Raw genomic sequence first — 20723 nt, 5'->3', positions numbered from 1 at the left:
CATGAAACACGATTCATTAAGTTTCCATTTAAATTAAAATCTCAGTTCTTTTTCTCATTAACTTCTATATAAGCATGCCCCTGCCATCCTAAATGTGTGTAGTTGATTTTTTTTTTAGAACCAAAGTACAGGACGTTATATCTATCCTTACCTTTTTTCAACTTATTAGATTCAGCTCACCATTCTAATCCTATTTAGGTCCCTCTGGATCTCAAAACTGACATCTCATGAGTTAACTATTCCTCTCACTTTGTCCCCTGAAAATTCAGCAACTGTGACATCATCTATGCTTTCATCCAAGTCATTGATTAAAGTGTAGACAATAGGACTGAGGATATATCCCTGTGGAAATCCACTAGACACTTCTCTTAAGGTCAGTGCTAATCAATGAATCGTTACTCTTTGTGCCCAGCCATTAGACTAGGTTTGAATCTATTTATCTGTATTATTATCTATATTTCTTCTCATCCTTGTCCAAAAGGACTGCATGAGAAAGGACTGCATGAGATATCTTTTCAAATGCTTTCTTAGAACCTAGGACTATAGTATTTGTTTCATTCCCTTTTTATTAATTATCCTAGTAATTATCACTTAATGAATGCCTATTATAGAAGTCCCTTTTTAGATGATCACAACTATCATTTTAATAGAAGGTTCAAGAGTTTTGTCAGGAATCAAAGTTAAGCTCACAAGGCTATCATGGTCAGATTTCTCTTTAGAAAATAAGGACATTTTCTTTCCGATTTTGTGAAAACACCTCCTCATGGATTTCCTTCCAAGTATATGTTCTGAATATCCAATATTAGTCTACTACCTGTTTAATCTATTCAGTTTCTGTTGAATAAGGTATGCCCTTCTATAGTGAGAGTCTGATCCAGACTTAATTTAGTGTTCATAGATATTGGTTTTATGGTTAGATTTCAGGGGGACTATGAACTTGAATGAGAAAAATTATATCTTTATTTGTACTGACTTTTAATTGAAATTTAGCAGGTCCTTTAATTATGAATATTAGCAAGAAAACAATATTCTGAAAAGGGGTGTAAAAGGTTTTACTAGACTGTCAAAGTGTATCTATGAAATGGAAAAAAATTAAGAAAGAATCTCTGTTCCTAGGTCCTATCCTATCAAGTCTTGGATATCTATAAAGTGAAATTTATTTCTTGATCCTTAGATCTCTATTTCACTGTGTCTTTATCCATATTTATGCATTAGTGTATAGACATCTGAAGCCCTGAGTTTTACTGCTATATTCTTGGATATTATTTGTGAATTAGTGATCTTCTTCACAAATATTCTTCCTATATTATAGCTGTCTTTGTGACATCTGCTGGTGAGTTATTTTTCTCTCTTTCCCTTAATTTTCACTTTACTTCCTAATCCCTACTTTTTTTCCTGATCAGAATAAATTACTATCTTATCAGAATTCAATATTTAAAATCTTCACAATCCTTTTAAGCAGTTTTATAGTTCCAGTATATGGGATCTTTTGTATCCTTTTTCTGAATTCTGAAATATATTCTCCTAAAATTTACATTAGAATCACATCTTGTGCTGACATTTTTTTTCCTTTATCTATCACAAACTACTTCCTCCCACAGTTTCACCAACCAGTTCTTCCTTTTAGTCAAAATCAGGTCCTGAATACTGTTTCTCCTTATTGTTTCCTTTACCCTTTGAAAGGTAAAATTATCAGTATTTGCTTTGCTTTTAGTCCAAGAAAGACCTCCAACAGATTTTCCAATAGCTGAAGTTCTCAGATATAGCTATGTCTCCAGGTTTGTTTTGCTAACTGTTTTAAGAGCCTTTCATTTGAATCCTGCAGCTGGTAAGGTGGGCCTCAGTCTCACTGTCATATGATGTCTATCTCTTTTTTTCTTTGATTCTTATACTTTTCAGTTCAGATTTATGAATTCCCATACCTGTGGTTAATCTCTTGCTCTTATCGTCTAATAATAATGATAATAATAGCTAGCATTTATGGTCTGCAAAGTACTTTACAAACACTATTTCCTTTGATTCTGACAGCAACTCTGGGAGATAGATGCTATTCCCAATCTTACAGATGAAGAAACTAAGGCAGGATGAGATTAGGTGATTTTTTTTAGGGTCACTCTGCCAAATTGTCTATGATTCTGGATTTTAACTTAGCTCTTCCTGATTGCAACCCTATCCACTGGGCCACTTTATTCCCTCTAATCTGCCATCTATCTTATCTGTTATTCTTGAACAAGTTATATTATATTCCACAAAGTCTAAAAATTTCCCTTCATATGATTCCTCTGGCCCTAATCCCTCTAATATTGGCTACCTCAGGAGAATAGATTATGAGTTCCTTGAGATCAAGGACTGTCTTTTTTTTTTTTTTTTTTTGTCTTTTTCTGTATCTTCAGTACTTATCTTAGGCCCTGGCAAACAGAAGGCCCTTAATAAATGCTTGTTGACTTGATAAAAAAAAAAAATGAAGTTTTCATCATCTCTACTACAATGAGCACATATTAGCAAACACCAACTTTTACCTGAAAGCAGTAAGTTACTTAGCTCACAGAGGGAAAATGAACATTTATCAAGTGCAAATTTCACAGTCTGGCCCATGATTGCTTTTCTTGTGTGGCTTCAGAGATCAAGTAGAAGAAGATTACTCCCCAGGATTTGTATAATGAAGTTCCTTCTGGCCAGCTGTGGTTCTTGATGCAAGGGAATCTACTAGTGTATTTCCTCCTTGAGCAGTTCCAATCTTACAAGGTCAAAGGAACTTTTGTAGCCTTATGGGTAGTGAGGACTCCTGGAGGATAAGCCATACTAAGTTATATTAAAACAATAGACCTTTCATCTTTTTTTTCCAAAGTTCTCATGAGATATGCACCAAATTTCAGACTAAGTTGTCATTTGGCAATATGGGTCATTTACCTAATGCTAATAGGAAAGTGGGATAACATAAGTAAATGAAAAATAAGATAAATCTCAGTAGATATATTTCAATGAATAAATCTTTTTTTTTTTTTTTAACAATTTTAAAATACAGAATTTACTTTTTTTTCCCTCTTGCTTTCTCATTTTTTTTTTTTAAATAACTTTTTATTGATAGAACCCATGCCAGGGTAATTTTTTACAGCATTATCCCTTGCATTCACTTCTGTTTCGATTTCAGTGAATAAATCTCAATAAAACTCAAACTGTTCTCAATGTGTTCAAAATCTTTCTTCTTTTAAACCTTCAGCAGAGTTTCTAGTAAGTAGCAAAATCAGCAAGACAATGGAGCTACGCCACAACCAGACAATTAGGATTTCTGAGACTCAGAACTGCTCGACATATCAGTGATCCTTCTAGAGTAAACTAGTCGAATTTGGGGATTCCTGTAGCTTCCAGAAACTACACAACCAGCTTTGATCAGCTCAAGGGCAACCTTGAACAGAAACTGCAGACTAGAGACTTTGTTTGAGTATTTCTAAACATCCTGATACCTGGCTTATAGTGCCTACAAATATCTTCATCCGTAACCATCCTTCCTTTTGCTGTGTCTGAAAGCCTATAGAAACTATAATATCTCACCCTTATTCATGATAGATGGATAGACAGATAAAGTCAGCTTTCTTTACAAATGCACCTAGCAAAAGGTGCTGAATTACAAAGCATAGCAATCTCTCTTCCATAGATCCTTTACTTAAATCAGGATAGACAAAAGACAAGCAGTTTCACCTGGACCACACACAGACCTAGGGATCCAGTGAAGGCATTAGTATATCAAAGGACTTCCTGCATATGATTAATTACTAAACAATTGAATAAAGCAAAAAACTAGGTGGCAGGTATAACTTCATTAGTCTTGAATGGATTTTATTCCCACATTTAAAGAAACATCTTTTACTAACCTTTGATGCTACTATAAATATTTTGATATTCTCATGCTGAATTTAAAAAATTGGGAGAATACTCTATCTTTCACTCTGTCAAAGCTTTTCCTTAGGGATAAGGTCCATGCTGTTTTATGATGTTTATGTCCCACCCATTGGACACAGATTGAGTTTTCATGTAGTTTGGATTCTGCCTGGCATAATTGCAAGTTCTACAAAGGAAACCAATGGTATTTATTTTAAAAGAAATTATTACTACAAAACGATCCAATAATGTTTATTTAGAGCTGCCACCTTAAGTTCCAGCTCAAATTCCCAAGAAGGCAGGAATGAATGGATAACAAATCACCAGCTAATCTCTCATGCACACCTTCACACTTACCAATATATCTTTAAGGAAAGCAGGCTAAAAAGAAAAAAAAAAGTGGGTCTGTCACCAACAAACCACTTCAAATGCATACTCTGCTTCATATTAATCTAAATTTGAAGGACCAGCTATATGAATCTAAATCCTTGGACAGCAGTACATCTACTGAAAGCCTATTAGTGTTTGATGAATGCTCACAACTTTTCAGTGCCTGGAAAGAATAACCTCCAAGCCTGCTCAGTGAGAGCATCAGCCTCTTGTGGCTTGAAGTGTAGATGTACCAGAGCAGACAAGGAATCTGAAATCAAAGGAGGTGCTCTTGGAAGAGCAGGGGATGAGGATGGGAGGAAAGTGAGCTGCAAAAATGACAACTTCTCTGCTCCCCATTCCAAACCCTGAGATGTACCTTGACTTCCATAGCTGGTATCCATACCAGAGCTATCCCATGATTCAACAGCACTGTCCACGCTGGGTGCTGTAGCGCAGTAAATGTCGGAGTGTTTGCCTGGTTTCTGTGGAGTAGATGTTTCATCCTCTACATCACTCAGCTCACTTAAATGACTGGGAACGGGGAATTTCTTGGGACTTGATGCTGAATGGACTTTAAAGACAGGAAATTAATTTAAGCTTCAGAGCAAGGTTAAAGGAAAAAAAAGTTACTCAATTCTCCCTTGACTGAGAACAACGGACTGGAAAGTCATTTCTGAAAAGTATACACACAAATGCACGTTTGGACATTGTTTTTGAGGGAAAGAAACACAGGGGTAATCATTAGCTGTCTAAGGAACAGTACCATAGTTCTAGTTACACTCACCATCTGTCTGTTTCTTAATTTTCAAGGTGACAGTCTCTCCTGCCATCTGTAACAAATGAATGGCTTCACTCAAAGGTTTTCCCTTCAAGCTACTACTGTTGATGGCTAGGATTCGATCGCCAATGTGGATTGCACCAGTTCTGAAACAACAAATAAAACTTATTGGAAAGGTAAATATAGCCTCAGCTCTCCTCCCTATAGCAGGTCCTTGACATATTTCACAGAATCATAAAAAACACAGGACTGGAAAATATCCTTAGGGATATTCTCATCTATTCTCTTCCAAAGGAACTGTTAAGATAGAATTGCTTCTATTGGGCATTATTTGGTTTCCAGCATTCAAAAAAAATTAAAGAAAGGATTTTAACTGTTATCCAGAATTATAAAACTTTTAAATCCCAATGAGACTAAAATGATTTTTTAAAGCCTAAGGAAGCAAATAATAAATCAACATATAAATAAGCCAAAATTTATGTAACAGTGTAACTTTCCCCCAAGGATTTCAAATGCTTTGTGAAGAATTGATATCCCTGTTCTGCAGAAGTAGACTGTTGGACTGTCATTGATGCAAAGTCTTACTCCAGGAGACACATATAAAACCACTCCTATAAAAGTACATGGGTTCATGATTCCAAAAATTTCATACTCACCACATGATTCAATTCAATTCAGTGATTTATTATTAAGTGCCTATTATGAGTTGGACACAATGCTAAGTGCTGAGGATCAAAAAAGAGGAAAAAGTCCCTGCCCTCATGGAACTTACATTCTAATGGGAAAGACAACATGCAAACAAATATACACAAAGCAAGCTATATGAGATAAATAGGAAACAATTAAAAGAAGAAAAACACTGGAAGTAAGAAGGATTAAGGGGACAGCTAGCTGGCACAGTGGATAGAGCACTGGCACTGGAGCCAGGAGGATCTGAATTCAAATCCTTGGATATTTATTAGCTGTGTGACTCTAGGTAACCACTTAAACTTGAATGCCTCCAAAGAAAAGCCTTTAAAAAAAAGTGGGATTAAAGAAAGCTTCCTGTAAAGGAAGAACATTCCAGACATGGGGACAGGCAGAAAAAATGCCCAGATGGAATACTCTTCTCCTTTTGGATTAGGCACTTTGGAGCTATCTTAGAATTCTGATTCTAGCTAAAGTAGTACTTATATAATCTTGTAGTGTTCTTTTTTAGGCAGTCTCCCTCATGGGTCATAACCCAATTCTGCATTGATCACTGAAAAGGTTGTGAAGACAGTTTACTTTCTAAAAATACCCAATCTTCTTTTATAGTTACTATATAGCAAAGCTGGAATGAATAGTCTGAAAGTTAAGAGCTATAACATTCAAAACTCACCATGAAAAATAGCTTTTTAGATCTAAAAGATGAGTTGACTATTTCCTTAGAATAGGATAGTGATAATTTTAAATATATATATACATATATGTGTATATATGTATATATATGTGTGTATATATATGTGTGTGTATATATATAAAAAGAGTGAGTGAGAGAGAGAGAGAGAGAGAGAGAGAGAGAGAGAGAGAGAGAGAAAGCTATAAGGAATAAGGATTGGATCCTATGATTTCACTGGCAAAGGGAACTCCCTGGTGAGGAAATACAATACAATGGAGTATATGAAAAGGCTATTATTATACTTGAAAGAGAATATGTGTATATTAATGCAATTCTGTTGTAAGACTGTATAGGACAGGTTATAATTTTATGTTTGATGAGTTGAAATGAAAGCTGATTTCATTCATTTTGCTATTTGGCATGAGGGGATAGCACTTCATGTTTATATAGTGATTTATGATTTGCAAAAATCTTGTTATGCATAAAGGAAGGAAACAAGCATTTATATAGTACCTACTAGGTACCAGGCACTATGCTAAGTGCTTTGCAAATATCTCATTTGAACCTCATTTCACAGGAGGGAGAGAAAGGAAAGAGAATAAGCATTTATTTTGCACTGAGCATGTGCAAGGAACTGTACTTAGTACTTTACAAATATTAACTCAATTGATCGTCAAAACAATTCACTGAAGTAGGTGCTTTTACAATCTCCATTTTATAGATGAGGAAATGAAGGCTTAGCAAAATTAAATGATTTGCCTTTGGTTACATAGCTAAGAAGTGTCAGAGATATGATTGGATTTTACATCTTTCTGACATCAAATCCAACACTCTATCCACTCTACCTGATTGGGCTGGAAATTTGGACATATTATATGAAAAAAAATTTTTTTTGCATTTGTTTGCAGAACAGTATTAGTGTTAGTCTATAGCACACTATCCATGTTTGCCAATGTCATATATATGGTAACACACCTTTGGTTGCCAATATCTGCTTTTAGACATGTGAGCTTATCAGATAGTCACATACACTTTTTCTGTTTCTGAGTGATTAGGAAGGAGTTACCAATAGAATACAAGATAGAAAGTTAACCAATCAACTGATAAACATTTATCAAGCACCTATTTTATGTCAGTCACTGTGCCAAGTACTGGGGACACAAAAAGAGGTGAAAGATAGTTACTACCCATTGGAAACTTACAAATGAACACATACACAGACAAATCAAGCTATATCCAGAATAAATAGGAAATAATTCACAGAGGGAAGGAACTACAATTAAGAGGGTTTGGGAAAGGCTTCTAATAAGAAGAAGGTTTTAGTTGGAACTGAAAGGAAACCAGAAAGATTAATTAGGAAATCTTGGTTTCAAACTCTTCCTCTGGCACTTACTAGTTGGGTAGACATGGTCATGTCATTAAATATTAATGAGCCTAGGTTCACAAAGCTTTTAGACTTATTTCTTTATAGTCAAGTTGTGAATCTCTGGCTTGGTGCAGAAAGTACTCCTATTGAAGAAACTGCCAATCCTTTTTATGTACGGAACACAAATGATCGATATTTAGAAATAAATAACAAGCTCTGTCTTATTAGCTTCAAGTCATAAATAGCACAACTAAATAGATTCTTGGTAGTTATTATGGTGGTTCTTGGCACTTGGTGGTTTATTTACAGTTCATCTTTAATAATATGTATTTAATTTAATAATAGGTAATAACATGATCTATGTATTCTAGATTCCTAGAGTAATTCCTTGGTTCCTACGAGGGGGGACCTCTTTTTTTTTTTTAATGGATAATTTTTTTTAAAAAGCCCTTCAATTTTAATATTATCTTAAGTAAAACCCAATTGAAAAATGTAAATCTTTTGGGGGATAGAAGGAAAGAAATCATAGGATGCATTATTGAGCTCTTAAGAAAAGAGTTTGGGATTGTTCTCTTAGTTTCAACATTAGTGCCGGGGAGCCTTGAAACAGTTCTGCAGTAAGTAAGCAGAAAAAGATTAGGATTTTAGAATTGGAAGAACTCATTATTTTCATTTTTAAAGATGGAGAAATGGAAACCAAATGGAGCAAAGTCAAATGGATGGATTAGGAGGGAAGAAAACTTAAACAACAGACTGAATTTCTAAGCCCATGGAATATTCTAGCTTTCTCCAGGTACAAATCATAATTCACAACTTTGGAAATCCCTAGGAATTCAGTTCTCTTAAACTTTTTCACAATTTCTTATGGCATAATAGTATTCCTTTATATTCATATTATTCATATAGTATACTTTCTTTAACCATTCTTGGACAAAACTAGTTTAGAAGTCTGTTTTGCTTGAATTTTTAATTTATATTTTATTTTATATTTATTTACATATACCTATATATTTTGTTTTCCAAGGAAGTGAGAGGAACAAAAGAAAGAAGAATAAATTGATTAAAAAAAAAAAAGAACTTGACTCTCCCCATGGGTCAAAGGGTTAACAACAAAACTAAATGTTAGTATTTTTTATAATGCTTTCAAGCTTGCTAATCATTTTACCTATTAATTTGACCTTCACAACAATTCTGTGATATGGCTGCTATTATTATTCCATTTTATAAATGAAGAAACCAAGACACAGAAGAGATGAGAACCAAAGTGTATTTTTGAAAGCCCCAAGCATTCTTGTAAGCCCTCTGGGCTGTCTGAGAACTTAAGTAGAGAAATGGTCATTCTAGTTTCAGAGCTTTAGAATACATTTTACCTGGGAATTTGGGGGGTTCGGCAGTTAATGAACAAAGTGGGGGCAGCAGGATGCTGAGCTGTCACCAGCTAGCAGTGCTTCTTTGAGCAAACCTCTTAATCTCCCTGAAATTTTGCACCCCTTTTGTCAACCTGACACAATACAAATCTTCCTTCAAAGAGCTGTGAGAAATACAACTAAACTATTTGTCAACATAGTTTGTAAATTCCCAAAGGGTCAGATCAACTCTGTGATGTTCCTCAATGTCAAAGTGAGCTAGCTTGGAAGCCTTCCCTGGACCCCCTCTTCTTCTTAAAAAAAAAAAACTACTTTGTATTTTCATTCTATCTATTACTTTTATGTGTTTTTGTTGTCTCCACCATCAGAATAATCAGAATGATAACAACAGTAATAGCTAACACTTGTATAAAACTTTATTTTGTGTTCGGCACTATGCTAAGTATTTTACCATTATTATTTCATTTGGCCCTCACAACAACTTTGGGAAAGAGAGGCTCTTACTATCATTCCCATTTGATAGATGAAGAAACTGAGGCAAACATGATTAAGTGACTTGCCCAGCATCACACAAGCCAGTAAGTGACTGAGGCTGGATTTGAACTCCACTGTGGTGCCACCTAGCGGTCCAAATGTAAGCTACTTCCAAGTAAAGACGGCTGCACTTAGTACATTTGTTTCCCCCAGCCTCCTGGCAGGCGTGACTCACAGCAGGTGCTTAATACTCACTGACTGATTCAGGAATCAGTCCTCTCTGGAGGCGTAAGGGATCTAACCCGCGAGAGCGCGGGAGAAAGGAGCAAGTTAGCGCGGGAAAAACAGGTTCTTCAGCTTTACCTTTCTGCTAGTCCTCCTTTAGTGAGACTGGAGATAATGATGGGATCAAAAGGCTCCTCTGTGCCCGAAATCGTGATGCCCAGGGGGCCTCCGTAGCGCTTGAGCTCCACCGTGTAAATAATGGCCCCGGAACTCTCCTGCTCATCTGAAGGAAAAGCAGAGTGCGTGAGACTGGGGGGCGGGGGCGGCTTCCGAAAGAAGCAAGAGCGCATGTGTGTGTGTGCTTAAATATGGGTATATATGTATGTGTGCACACATGTGTGTGTATATATAGTGATATATGGGTAGAGATGTATGTGTGCAAATACTATGTGTATATGTCTTGTGTATGTGTGTATACCTGTGAGTCTGTATAATTATACGTGCACATGTGTATGTGCACATGTACATGCATGTGTGTGTGAAATGAACATGTGTTTTCGTGTGCAGATGTGTGGGTTTATACTATATATGTATGCTGTGATATGTGTATATATTTGTGAATATCTTATTATAGTTTGTGAATATAAGCACATATATATGTATATATCCATATAGGCCCCACATATTTATATCCTCATATAACTATACACACACTTATCCTTACACACAAATATGTTTGACATAAATATATGTAGATGTAGAAGCTCTAATGGACAGTATCTTCAAAAGACATCATTTCAGGTAAAACTCTCCCAGGGTGACCTCAGGCCTTTGATTCCAGAAAACAGACAACCCAAGGTGGTCAGTACCAATGAAGGGAATCATTGTCTTGGAGAAACTGAATTTCTGTGAAATAAATCTATGAATAATCCCTTTGACTAGTTTCAGGAAGAAGATATAAAGAGATCAGTAATCTAGGGTATGAGGAAAGTAGGTTTCCCTTGTTACATTGTAGCCTTGTTTCCCTTGTTTCCCTTGATACAATGTAGACTACTGCATCCCCAGAACCTAGTAGAGCCTAGCCCACAGACCACAGAGGTCCTGAGTAATTGCTTGCCACTGATTGGCTCAGAAGCCAAACCTTCCCTTGTGAGATGTGGAGTCCAGAGCAATGATCAGTTCTTCTGGCTAAGCCCTTGAGCTCCTGATGAAATTCAGCCTAGTACAAATACCAGGTGAATAGGACAGCTCAGAAGCTGAGGGGAAGAATGGGCTAAAAGTGTTTATAGGGATGTGTTTTTGAAACATGATAATAGCTCCAGTTACATAATACTTTATAGTTTATAAAGCATTTTCTTCACAACAACCCTTTGAGGTAAACAGGGCAAGTATTACTATTATCATCATTCTATAGATGAGGAAATTGTGGTTCGGAGAGAATCAAATTGAATGACTTATAGTAAATGTTAGGCTGGACCTGAAACTCAATCTTCCAACTCAACACCCTGCGGTTTTCACACCACCATAATGTACTGCCTAGAGTTGAGAAAAATGGATGGGTATTTTCAGGAGTCACTGAAATATATCAGAACATCAATGCTGCTGCTAAATCAGAAAAGGTGAACCTGACCTAACATTATGCGATGAAAAGAGGGCTGAAATTGCAATCAAAAGACCAGGGGCCAAGTCCTTACCTTTCCAATTTTTACCACAAGTAGGTCACTACTCTGAGTTTTACAGACTCAGTGACCACTAAGCTCTATTTCAGCTCTAAAGCTATGATCCTATGGTTAGATCAAGGCTACTCCAATACGATCTCAGATATTTCCTAGTTGTATGATCCTGGGCAAGTCAGTTTACCCTGTTTGCCTCCGTTTGATAAGGAGCGGGCAAACCACTTCAGTATATTTGCCAAGAAAACCCTACATGTGTCATGAAGAGTTGGACACAAATGAGACAATTGTACAATAATAACAAGAATGCTAGATCATTACAGTTTCATTCAAAATGATTTTTAAAACACAGTAATGATATTAAAGGCAATTAGGTTTCTCAGGGGATAGAATGTTGTGTCTGATTTCCCAAGTTCAAATCTGACCTCAGACACTTAGTCCTGTATGCTTCATTTGTTTCTTCCTTTGTAAAATGAGGTGGAGAAAGAAATGGCAAATCATTCCAGTATCTTTCCCAACAAAACCTCAAATGGAGGCATAAACAGTCAGACACATCTGAAAAACAACTTAATAGCAAGAATAAAAGTCACATTATTAATGAGAGATCGGTGGTTTGAGTAACCATCTCTACTCCTCACATATTGGAAATCCATTCTCAGGTATGGCTATTGAAATACATGACAACATTGTATGATTATTTCTGATTAATCCCCTTCTGAAACAGCATCTCCACTATTGAGCACTATTAGTAAGCACAGAAAGTCTATAACTGAAAACTTTCTGGATATTTGGACTGAACAGATAAGAAAAGGAGACATGAATAACATTTTATCACCTTCGTGTAAAAGGTATAATGACAGGGCCAATTTCATGACAATTTAGACATTTAAGTGTTTTCTTTGCAAAAATATTTCAAAAGCATGCCCAGATTTCTTTATTTCTTCCTGAGTACATGGCTTCTGAATGGTTAAATGGACATTTTAATTCTCTAGCAAAAGATACAATGAAATAGCCTGCTGTCTCCTTTAACAGCATATTTAGTTTTCAAGGTTGGCCTGTATCAAAGACACCATTAACGTGTTCCTGTTTTTAGAATGGGCAGCTGTTCTGTTAGGATATAAAGCCTTAAAATAAGGAGGAGAGAAAAACTGGCATTAACAGTTCAATTATCAGCAAGCTCAGTGAAGGATTACTGTGAATACAGATGGAAGTGGTCTGCAGAGGAATGTTGTAGACAGAGGGACAAACCCATCTTGTGTCCTATTTAGCCGACACTTGATCAACTTCTGGCTGCACATTCAGAGCCCTCAAGGACTTTTTGTTTTCCATCTTTTCTACTTGCTCTAAGTTCCTGTAATTACTAGGTATAATACCAAGAGAATTAGAGTTTACATCCTATTCCAAACTTCCAGGAGCTCATGTACAATGAATCCATCACAGTAAAGCAATGCAGTATAATAGAGAGAGGGTCAGCCTCTGATATATATTAACTATGTGACCACAACCAAGTCAGCATCCCAGGTAAACTTCCATAATGAAAACTTACAGATGACTTCCAATTTGCATTAATGGATGGAGTTTCAGATGAGTTACTAATTTGAATTGATGGAAGTAGTTTTTCACTTAGAAAATTCCATGCACAATGAATCATGGGCCCAAACCAAAAAAAAAAAAAAAAAAAAAAAAAAACACCTCTTGAATTCAGGGGGGAAAAACACATTATCCAGCATAAATTTATGTCTTCGGTCTTCAAAAGCTACCACTGATGGTCAACAAAGTTACCTCCAGTCTATTGCTAACACCATTAATACTAAGTATTTCTAAAATTGGGTTTATAGGTATATAAAATAGGTTTACAAATCAAACATTTTCTGATAACAAATCATAATTTTGTAACCTCCACATTCAGTTACTAAGCCCTGTGTAGGATTGTGAACCACAGTTTAAGAAGCTGGGTTATAGATGATCTCATGTGCCCAACACTGTGGTCCAGTGCACATATTTCACGCCGCTTGGTTGGGGGTCATTGTACAGTCAGCATCAAATAAAAGATTGCCAATGAACCTTTATATCATAAAAAGCATCACAGAGATTTAGTTAGAAAAGATCTTAATGGTTACCCAGTCCAAACCTCTCATTTAAACACGAGGTAACTGAGGTTCAGTGCTGTTCAGTATTATAAAGACAGAGAGTGTCCTGAAAGCAACAAACATGAGCTTGGACAGGCTTCAGGAGAGAGTGGAGGACAGAAGGTTCTGGCATCCTGTGGTCCATAGGGATTGGAAGAGCTGGACATAACTGAACAACAATAAAAGTAGCAGAGACAGTATTCAGACCCACGACTTTCTGACTTCAGGTCTACTGCTCCATCTACTAAACTCAGCTGTCTGTCTCTGAGATATACAACAGGGAAAGCTTCCACCCACTGGGATTCTTCTAGGCAGCCCATAGAATCTGAAAACTCCTAGGCTGGAAGAGTCTGCATATTGAGTCTGACTCATCTTGGAAAAAGAATACCCACTAACACACAGTGGCTAAATGGTCTTTTGGACTTTTCTGGAAGAATCCATTGTTTTCCAATGCACAGATTCACCTTCTGGACTGAAGTTTTCCTGACTTTCAGCCTAAAATTACTTCTTTGAAATTTACCTCCTTCATTCCTCTATTGTATCTATTCCCTGCCAAAGAGACTAAGTCTGATATTTCATATACATGACTGTCCTTCAAATAGTAAAGCCATCACTAGATTCTACTACTCTTTCAAGCTATTATTCCATGTCTCCTTTCTTTTTCAAACTTTTTAAAAATTATCTACATTCAGTGCCTCCACTTCCTCTTCTCTCTTTTCTAAAGCCTCTAAAATTTGGCTCTGATCTTATCATTCAAGTGAAATTGTTCTCTCCTAAGCTACTAATGGGCTCTTAACTGTCAGGACTAATGGCCTTTTCTTAGTACTGAGATTGATCTTTTTTAATCTTTCAGCATTTGTCTCTCTCTCTCCCCCCTACCTCCCTCCTTCTTCTTCTTTCTTTCCTTCTCCTCCTCCTCCTCCCCTTCTTCCTCCTCTTCCTCTTCCTTCTCTTCCTTCTCATCCCTCCTCCTTCTTCTTCTTCTTCCTCCTCCTTCTTCTCCTCCTCCCTCTCTGTCTCTCTCTCCCCCTCCTTCCTTCCCCTTCTTTTTCCCCCCTCCCTCTATCCCCTTACTCTTCCTATTCTTCTTTTCCTTCATCTTCCCCTCACCACTTCTTCCCCTATTTTTGTGACACTATTCTCTCTTGGTTCTCTCCTGGTCTTTTTCAGTCTCGTTTGCTGACTATACATATAAATATCTATACGTATAGCCCATTATCTTTGTTCTGGATTCCCTTTTCTCTCTATCTTCTCTCATTTGGTGGTCTCATCAGCTTCTATAGGTGCAATGTACCTATGTACAGATGCATTTATACACATATGCATTTATATTAAAGTAAACAGATATGTACAGATATATACAACATACATGTATACACATATGCTATAATGATACATCCACACATTTTTAGTCCCTTTCTTGCATTCTAATCAAGGTAAGAGTTATGTGGACTTAAACTAAAATAGTAAGAATGATGACCAAAAAAAGAGAAGATTTGGCTAAGTGGAGGAAGTGAGGAGAAAAGAGTTGAGGATGACACACTAAATTGTGGACTTTGGTGACTTCAAAGATGGATACACCAATTAAGGGCAGTAACGGGAAGTTCAGAGGAGGAATGAGTGTAAGAGAATGAGTTGTTTTGAACACAATAAATTTCAGATGCTTAACAGACATCCAGTTCAAAATGCCCAGGGGCATGTTGGTGACAGTTTATATGGATGGGGAGAAGAGAGAATCTTGGAGTAGAAAGATAAGTGAAGAGGATCTTACAATAGTTTGGAAAGGTGGGATCAATGTCAGAATATCCCAGTATTGTATATTTGGTACAACACTATATTTTGAACCATTTTCTACATGTGACCTTGGGCAAGACATATCATCTTCCCAGGCAAGTTCATTATGAAGACCTAAACTTAGTTTATTGGCCTTGTGGGTAGAGGAAAGGGAAAAGATGCAAGAGATATTGTGGAGGAAGAACGAAGATAGCAGAAACATAATAAATGCTTGTTGACTAAACACTATCCCATTTCGCCTGAGTCTTCTCTTATCCAGACTAAACATTACCAGTTTCTTTATTCTCAGTTAGGATGACGGCTCTTTACCATTCTGGTTGCTTATCAATGTTCTTTGTCAAAATTCCCAAAACTGACCACAATACTCTGGATACAGACTATGGAGGAATATACTGGGTCTCCTCTCCTTATGTCTGGAAGCTCTTGCTCTCTTTCTCAATGGAGCCCATGACCACATGAATTCTTTTGGCCACCATATCACACTCTTGACTCATACTGAGCTTGTAATCCATTAAAATTCCTAGATATTTTCAGATAAAATACAATTTATGGTGTAGTGGAGAATGCAATGAATTTGGAGCCAGGAAGCTGGAGGTTTTAATTCAGCATCAAACACTTCTTGTTTAATTGTTTCAGTTATGTCTGACTCTTTGCAACCCATTTTTGGGAAGTTTTCTTGGCAATAACACTTAAGTGGTTTGCCATTTTCTTCTCCAGCTTATTTTACAGATGAGAAAACTAAAGCAAACGCTTGTCCATCCAGGTCATAATGGTAGTAAGTATCTGAGGCCAGATTTGAACTCATGAAGATGAGTTTTCCTGATTCCAAAGCCAATTCTTTATCCACTGTGTCACCCAGGTGCCTCCAACACTTATTGGCTCTAAGTAAATCACTTATCCTCTCCTCACCTCTAAAATAGAGATAATATAAAAGGATCTACTTTACAAGATTATTGTAAGAATCATATAAGATAATATATGAAGTACTCTGCATATCATAAAACACTGCATTAATATAAGTTATAACTTTTCATCTTGTTCTCATTTTTAAAATGCAGTTTAAATAGAAATGGTCTTAGAACACATCACTATTCTACTATTATTCTTTTACAATTGATATCCTCAGGATTACTGCATAGGTAGATAATATACCTGGAGTGGTTTTTTTTTTTTGTTTTGTTTTGTTTATTTTCGTAAATGATGAAAAGTACTGGAAGTATATGTTCATTTCCTGTTCTGGAGATGATAATAGACAGGATAGTGGACGTGATATGTACTTCCTCCTGTTTCCACATGGCTGGTTTCTTCTGTTAAATCTCTACATTTTAAAGTCTTTTATTACATTTATCTTGGAGATTATGAATATTTTATATGATTACCACTATTAAAATTATGTTCTTCAGTTTTTATGGCTCACTGTTATGTCTAGGATTTTGAACAACAGATTAGTCTGTGATAATAGTCCAGTTCTGTCAAAGTTAATTGGTTAATGGTCCAGAATATTTTGAAGTCTATATTTATAGTGTGGAGATTTATCATCTGTCAGTCCATGAAAGATAGCTGGCATTTTCCATATAATTCTAGCCACCAGGTTATGTCTTGCTCGGTAATTGGTAGCTACTAAATTTTTGAAGCCTGCAAAGATGGACTGCTTAGCTGTTATAGTTTCCTCACATAATCATCATAGATCAATAAATTTAGGCTCCTTAAAGATAACCCAATCATGATTCTTGGCAGCAATGACTTGGTCCTGAATTGCCACCAGAGATCCTTCTTTCCATAAACAAATCTGTATGACAGTCATTTGTTCATTATATATTTACTGACACATTGTTGGTTGAATTTATAGGGATTCAGCTCATGGCAAGTCTTTGGATTCCATTCTTGGGTCTTAAGTCATTCCAGAGGCTCCATGTGGAAGCAAATCACTTTTAATTAGTTCTAGCAAATCTGATGGTATATACTTATGGTCAACTTACCAATGATCACTAAAGTGATGTCTACTGGTTCTAAAAGGATTTCTACAAATTTTAATGTTTCTCATGTGCTCTGAGCAATCTAAAAATTGTCTTCCTCCTTAATGATGAGAAAGTGCTAATCTTTTCATAGCTGCCTTAGAATAATGGACCCTTGACTTATTAATATCTTACAGATTTTTGTTAAAATATTTTCCAAATCTGTTAGGTTTGGAAATACTTTATGGTTCTGAAAGTATTTTAAGGCTAATATTATGTTGGTGTTAATTGTTTTAAAGTGTTTTCCCCTAGAAGCTTTATTTTCACTATGATATTTTGCCATGGTTTTTTCCAGGATAGCTTTATGCTGTTTTTCTTGGAAGAGACCAAAGTATTTAAAAGTATCATTTATCATCATTCAATTTGAAATCTGAATTCAAGCCCGAACCCTTCATTATCTCTTTTTACTTGGCATGCATTAAGAACTTTATGCTTATTGAGTTCAAACGGCATCCCTTGAAAAAAGTTCCATTAAACCATGTTCAGAATCCAAGAATTTGTTGTTTTTAATTTGATAGTTGTGTTTCATCATAATACAGAAGTTTCTTAAACCGTGTGTGTGTGTGTGTGTGTGTGTGTGTGTGTGTTCTGGACCTTGTGGATTGTTTCTCAGAAGAATTATTTTAATTTTAATATTTTTAAGTGCACAAAATAAAATATATGGAATTACAAATGTTTATGCCAGCTTTTTCAGTGGTGGCAAAGAATTGGAAATTGGAAATTGAATGAATGTCTATCAAAACTATCGTGCAATAAGAAATAATGAACAGGATGTTCTCCGAAAAATTTTAAAAGACTTACATGAACTGATGCAAAGTGAAATGAGTAGAACCAGTAGAATATTGTAAGTTAAGCAGTAAGGTTAGGCAGAATATTTGCATCTAAGAATATCTATCGGTTAAGGGGCTTAAAATGTCTCCCCCAAATATTCCATGTTTTATATCAATTGTTCTAGACATCATAGACTTGATGACAAGCTCTTACTGTTCATATCTATCACCTAATAAAATCCTGGTAGTTGTTGTCTACAGACCCCAAGTTCTCGTCCTTCTTTCCTCAGTGAGTTTAGTACTTGGCTCACTATTTTTTCTCTCCTCCTCAACTCTTGCCCTAATATTAAGGGATTTTAATTTATATATTGACTTTCCTTCAAACACCCTAACCAATAAGTTCTGCAATCTACTCATTTCTCATGAGTTATTCTTCCATCCCACTTCAATAACACACAAAGATGGTCATTTTCTTGATTTTGCCATTGCCCCCAAATATACGATATCCGTGTTCAAGAATTCAGAAATCCACTTACCTAGTCATAATCTATTGGCTTTTCAACTCTTCCTTTGCCTTTCCTTACAAAAGCCTACTCTTCATGTGTACTGCGACCTCTAATCCCTGAGCCCCCCGATTATCTCTCAAGCCATCTGTCCTATAATAACTATTCTCATCTCTTTTCTCCATCTTGATCTGTTGATGAACCAATTCAGCTCTATCCTGTCCCCTTCTCCTCAATCCCTACCCTCCGTATATCTCCAATTACATCCAGCCTTATGTCATTCCCTTTATTCATCACCTATGCTCGCTGAAGGAAAATGGGCAAAAACATGCAACTATTCTGACTAAGTCCCCTCAAATTTAGATTACACAATCTCAAATGGGCCTTGATTGCTGCTACGTAATTCTAAACTATACTTCCCTTATTAATTCACTTTCCCTCTCTCCACTACAGTTCTTCCAAACCTTTTCACTTCTAGTCAAAACTTCCATGATCCCCCTTCTGCCCACCCTCTAAGATGAAAACCTTATTTTTTTATACAGGAAAAAAAATGCATCAGTTTGCCATGAGCACTCTCTTCTTCCCTCTTCCTCACATCTTATCACTCAGTTGCCATCCGCTGTGATCTTCTTTACTCCTGTCTCAAATGATGAAGTGCCCTGTTCCTTATCAAGGCTAACTCTTTTTGTGATCTCATTCCATCCCATCTCTTCTTCTCTGTTAATCTCACTTTCACTTATTTTCAATCTTTCTCTTTTTACTGACATTCCTTATGGCATGTTTGCAGGCAGTCTTCCCTATGTCTCCCCTATTGTGAAATAAACCTCACATGTTCTTTTGGGAGTCAATCTCTATATTCAAGCTTTTGCCAAGGTCTATTAATTTTATCTTTGAATACACCCCCTTCTCTCCTCTGACACTGCTATCTTCATGGTGCAAATCTTTATCGCCCCACATCTGGTTTATCTCCAACAGCCTGCTGGACAATCCAGCCTCTCCACTTCAACCCATTCTTTACTAAATCACTGAAATAATTTTCCTAAAGAACAAGTCCAATCATGTCATCCCCCCACCCAAACTCAACAAACTCTAGTTGCTTCCTGTTACCTCCGTACGAAATGCTCTCTTTTAGTGTTCAAGGCCCCTTATAACCTAGACCCTCCTGCCTTTCTAGTCTTTTCATACCTTTATACTCCCTAATATACACTCTTTGATCCAGGGACACTTCTGGCTGTTTCATGAACAAGACATTCTAACTCTCAACTCAGGGCATTTTCTCTGGCTTTTTTTTTTTTTTTTTTGGTTATTATAGCTTTTTATTTACAAAACATATGCATGGGTAGTTTTTCAACTTTGACCCTTGCAAAATCTTCTGTTTCAACTTTTCTCTTCCTTCCTCCTGCCCCCTCCCCTAGATGGCAGGAAGTCCAATAATGTTAAATATGTTAAAGTATATATTAAATCCAATATATGTATACATATCTATACAGTTATCTTGCTGCTCAAGAAACATCAGATGTAGAAAGAAGGTTAAAAAAAAAAACCTGAGAAGGAAAACAAAAATGCAAGCAAACAATAACAGAAAGAGTGGAAATGCTATGTTGTGGTCCACACTCATTTCCCATAGTTCTCTCTCTGGGTGTAGCTGATTCTCTTCATTACAGAACAATTGGAACTGGTTTAAATTCATTTCATTGTTGAAGAGAGCCACGTTCTGGCTATTCTTCATGCCTAGGTCTCTCTCCCTATTCCACTCTAGCTTCCTTTGCATCCTAACCAAAATCCCCTCTTTTACTATGTCTTCTCTAACAAGTCTTAATTCCAGTGCCTTCCCTCTACTAATTATTTCCTATTTTTCCTGTATATAACTAGTTTTGTACATATTTTTTAACCTGTTGTCTCCCACATTAAATTATAAGCTCCTTGAAAGCAAGAACTCTTCTGATCTTTTTTGTATCACCAGTGCCTGGTACACAGTAAGTGCTTAATAAATATTGATTGATTGTCTTGGAGGACAC

At 36.3% G+C, this 20723-nt stretch overlaps 1 protein-coding gene across 1 annotated transcript in view; it reads right to left on the bottom strand.

Moving 5' to 3' along the window:
* The window catches only part of GRIP1 (glutamate receptor interacting protein 1), a 309316-nt gene that overhangs the window by 48680 nt on the left and 239913 nt on the right, over positions 1-20723 (bottom strand). The window contains exons 18-20 of the mRNA XM_051962442.1: positions 9960-10104; positions 5036-5175; positions 4628-4822 (exon numbers count right to left, since the gene is read on the bottom strand). Coding sequence (XP_051818402.1) covers positions 4628-4822; positions 5036-5175; positions 9960-10104 — 480 coding nt within the window. The remainder of the gene's footprint in view (positions 1-4627; positions 4823-5035; positions 5176-9959; positions 10105-20723) is intronic.

Source organism: Antechinus flavipes, chromosome 5 (assembly GCF_016432865.1).
Source record: "Antechinus flavipes isolate AdamAnt ecotype Samford, QLD, Australia chromosome 5, AdamAnt_v2, whole genome shotgun sequence".
Taxonomy (NCBI): Eukaryota; Metazoa; Chordata; class Mammalia; order Dasyuromorphia; family Dasyuridae; genus Antechinus; species Antechinus flavipes.
This window is presented reverse-complemented; position numbering and strand designations above follow the sequence as displayed.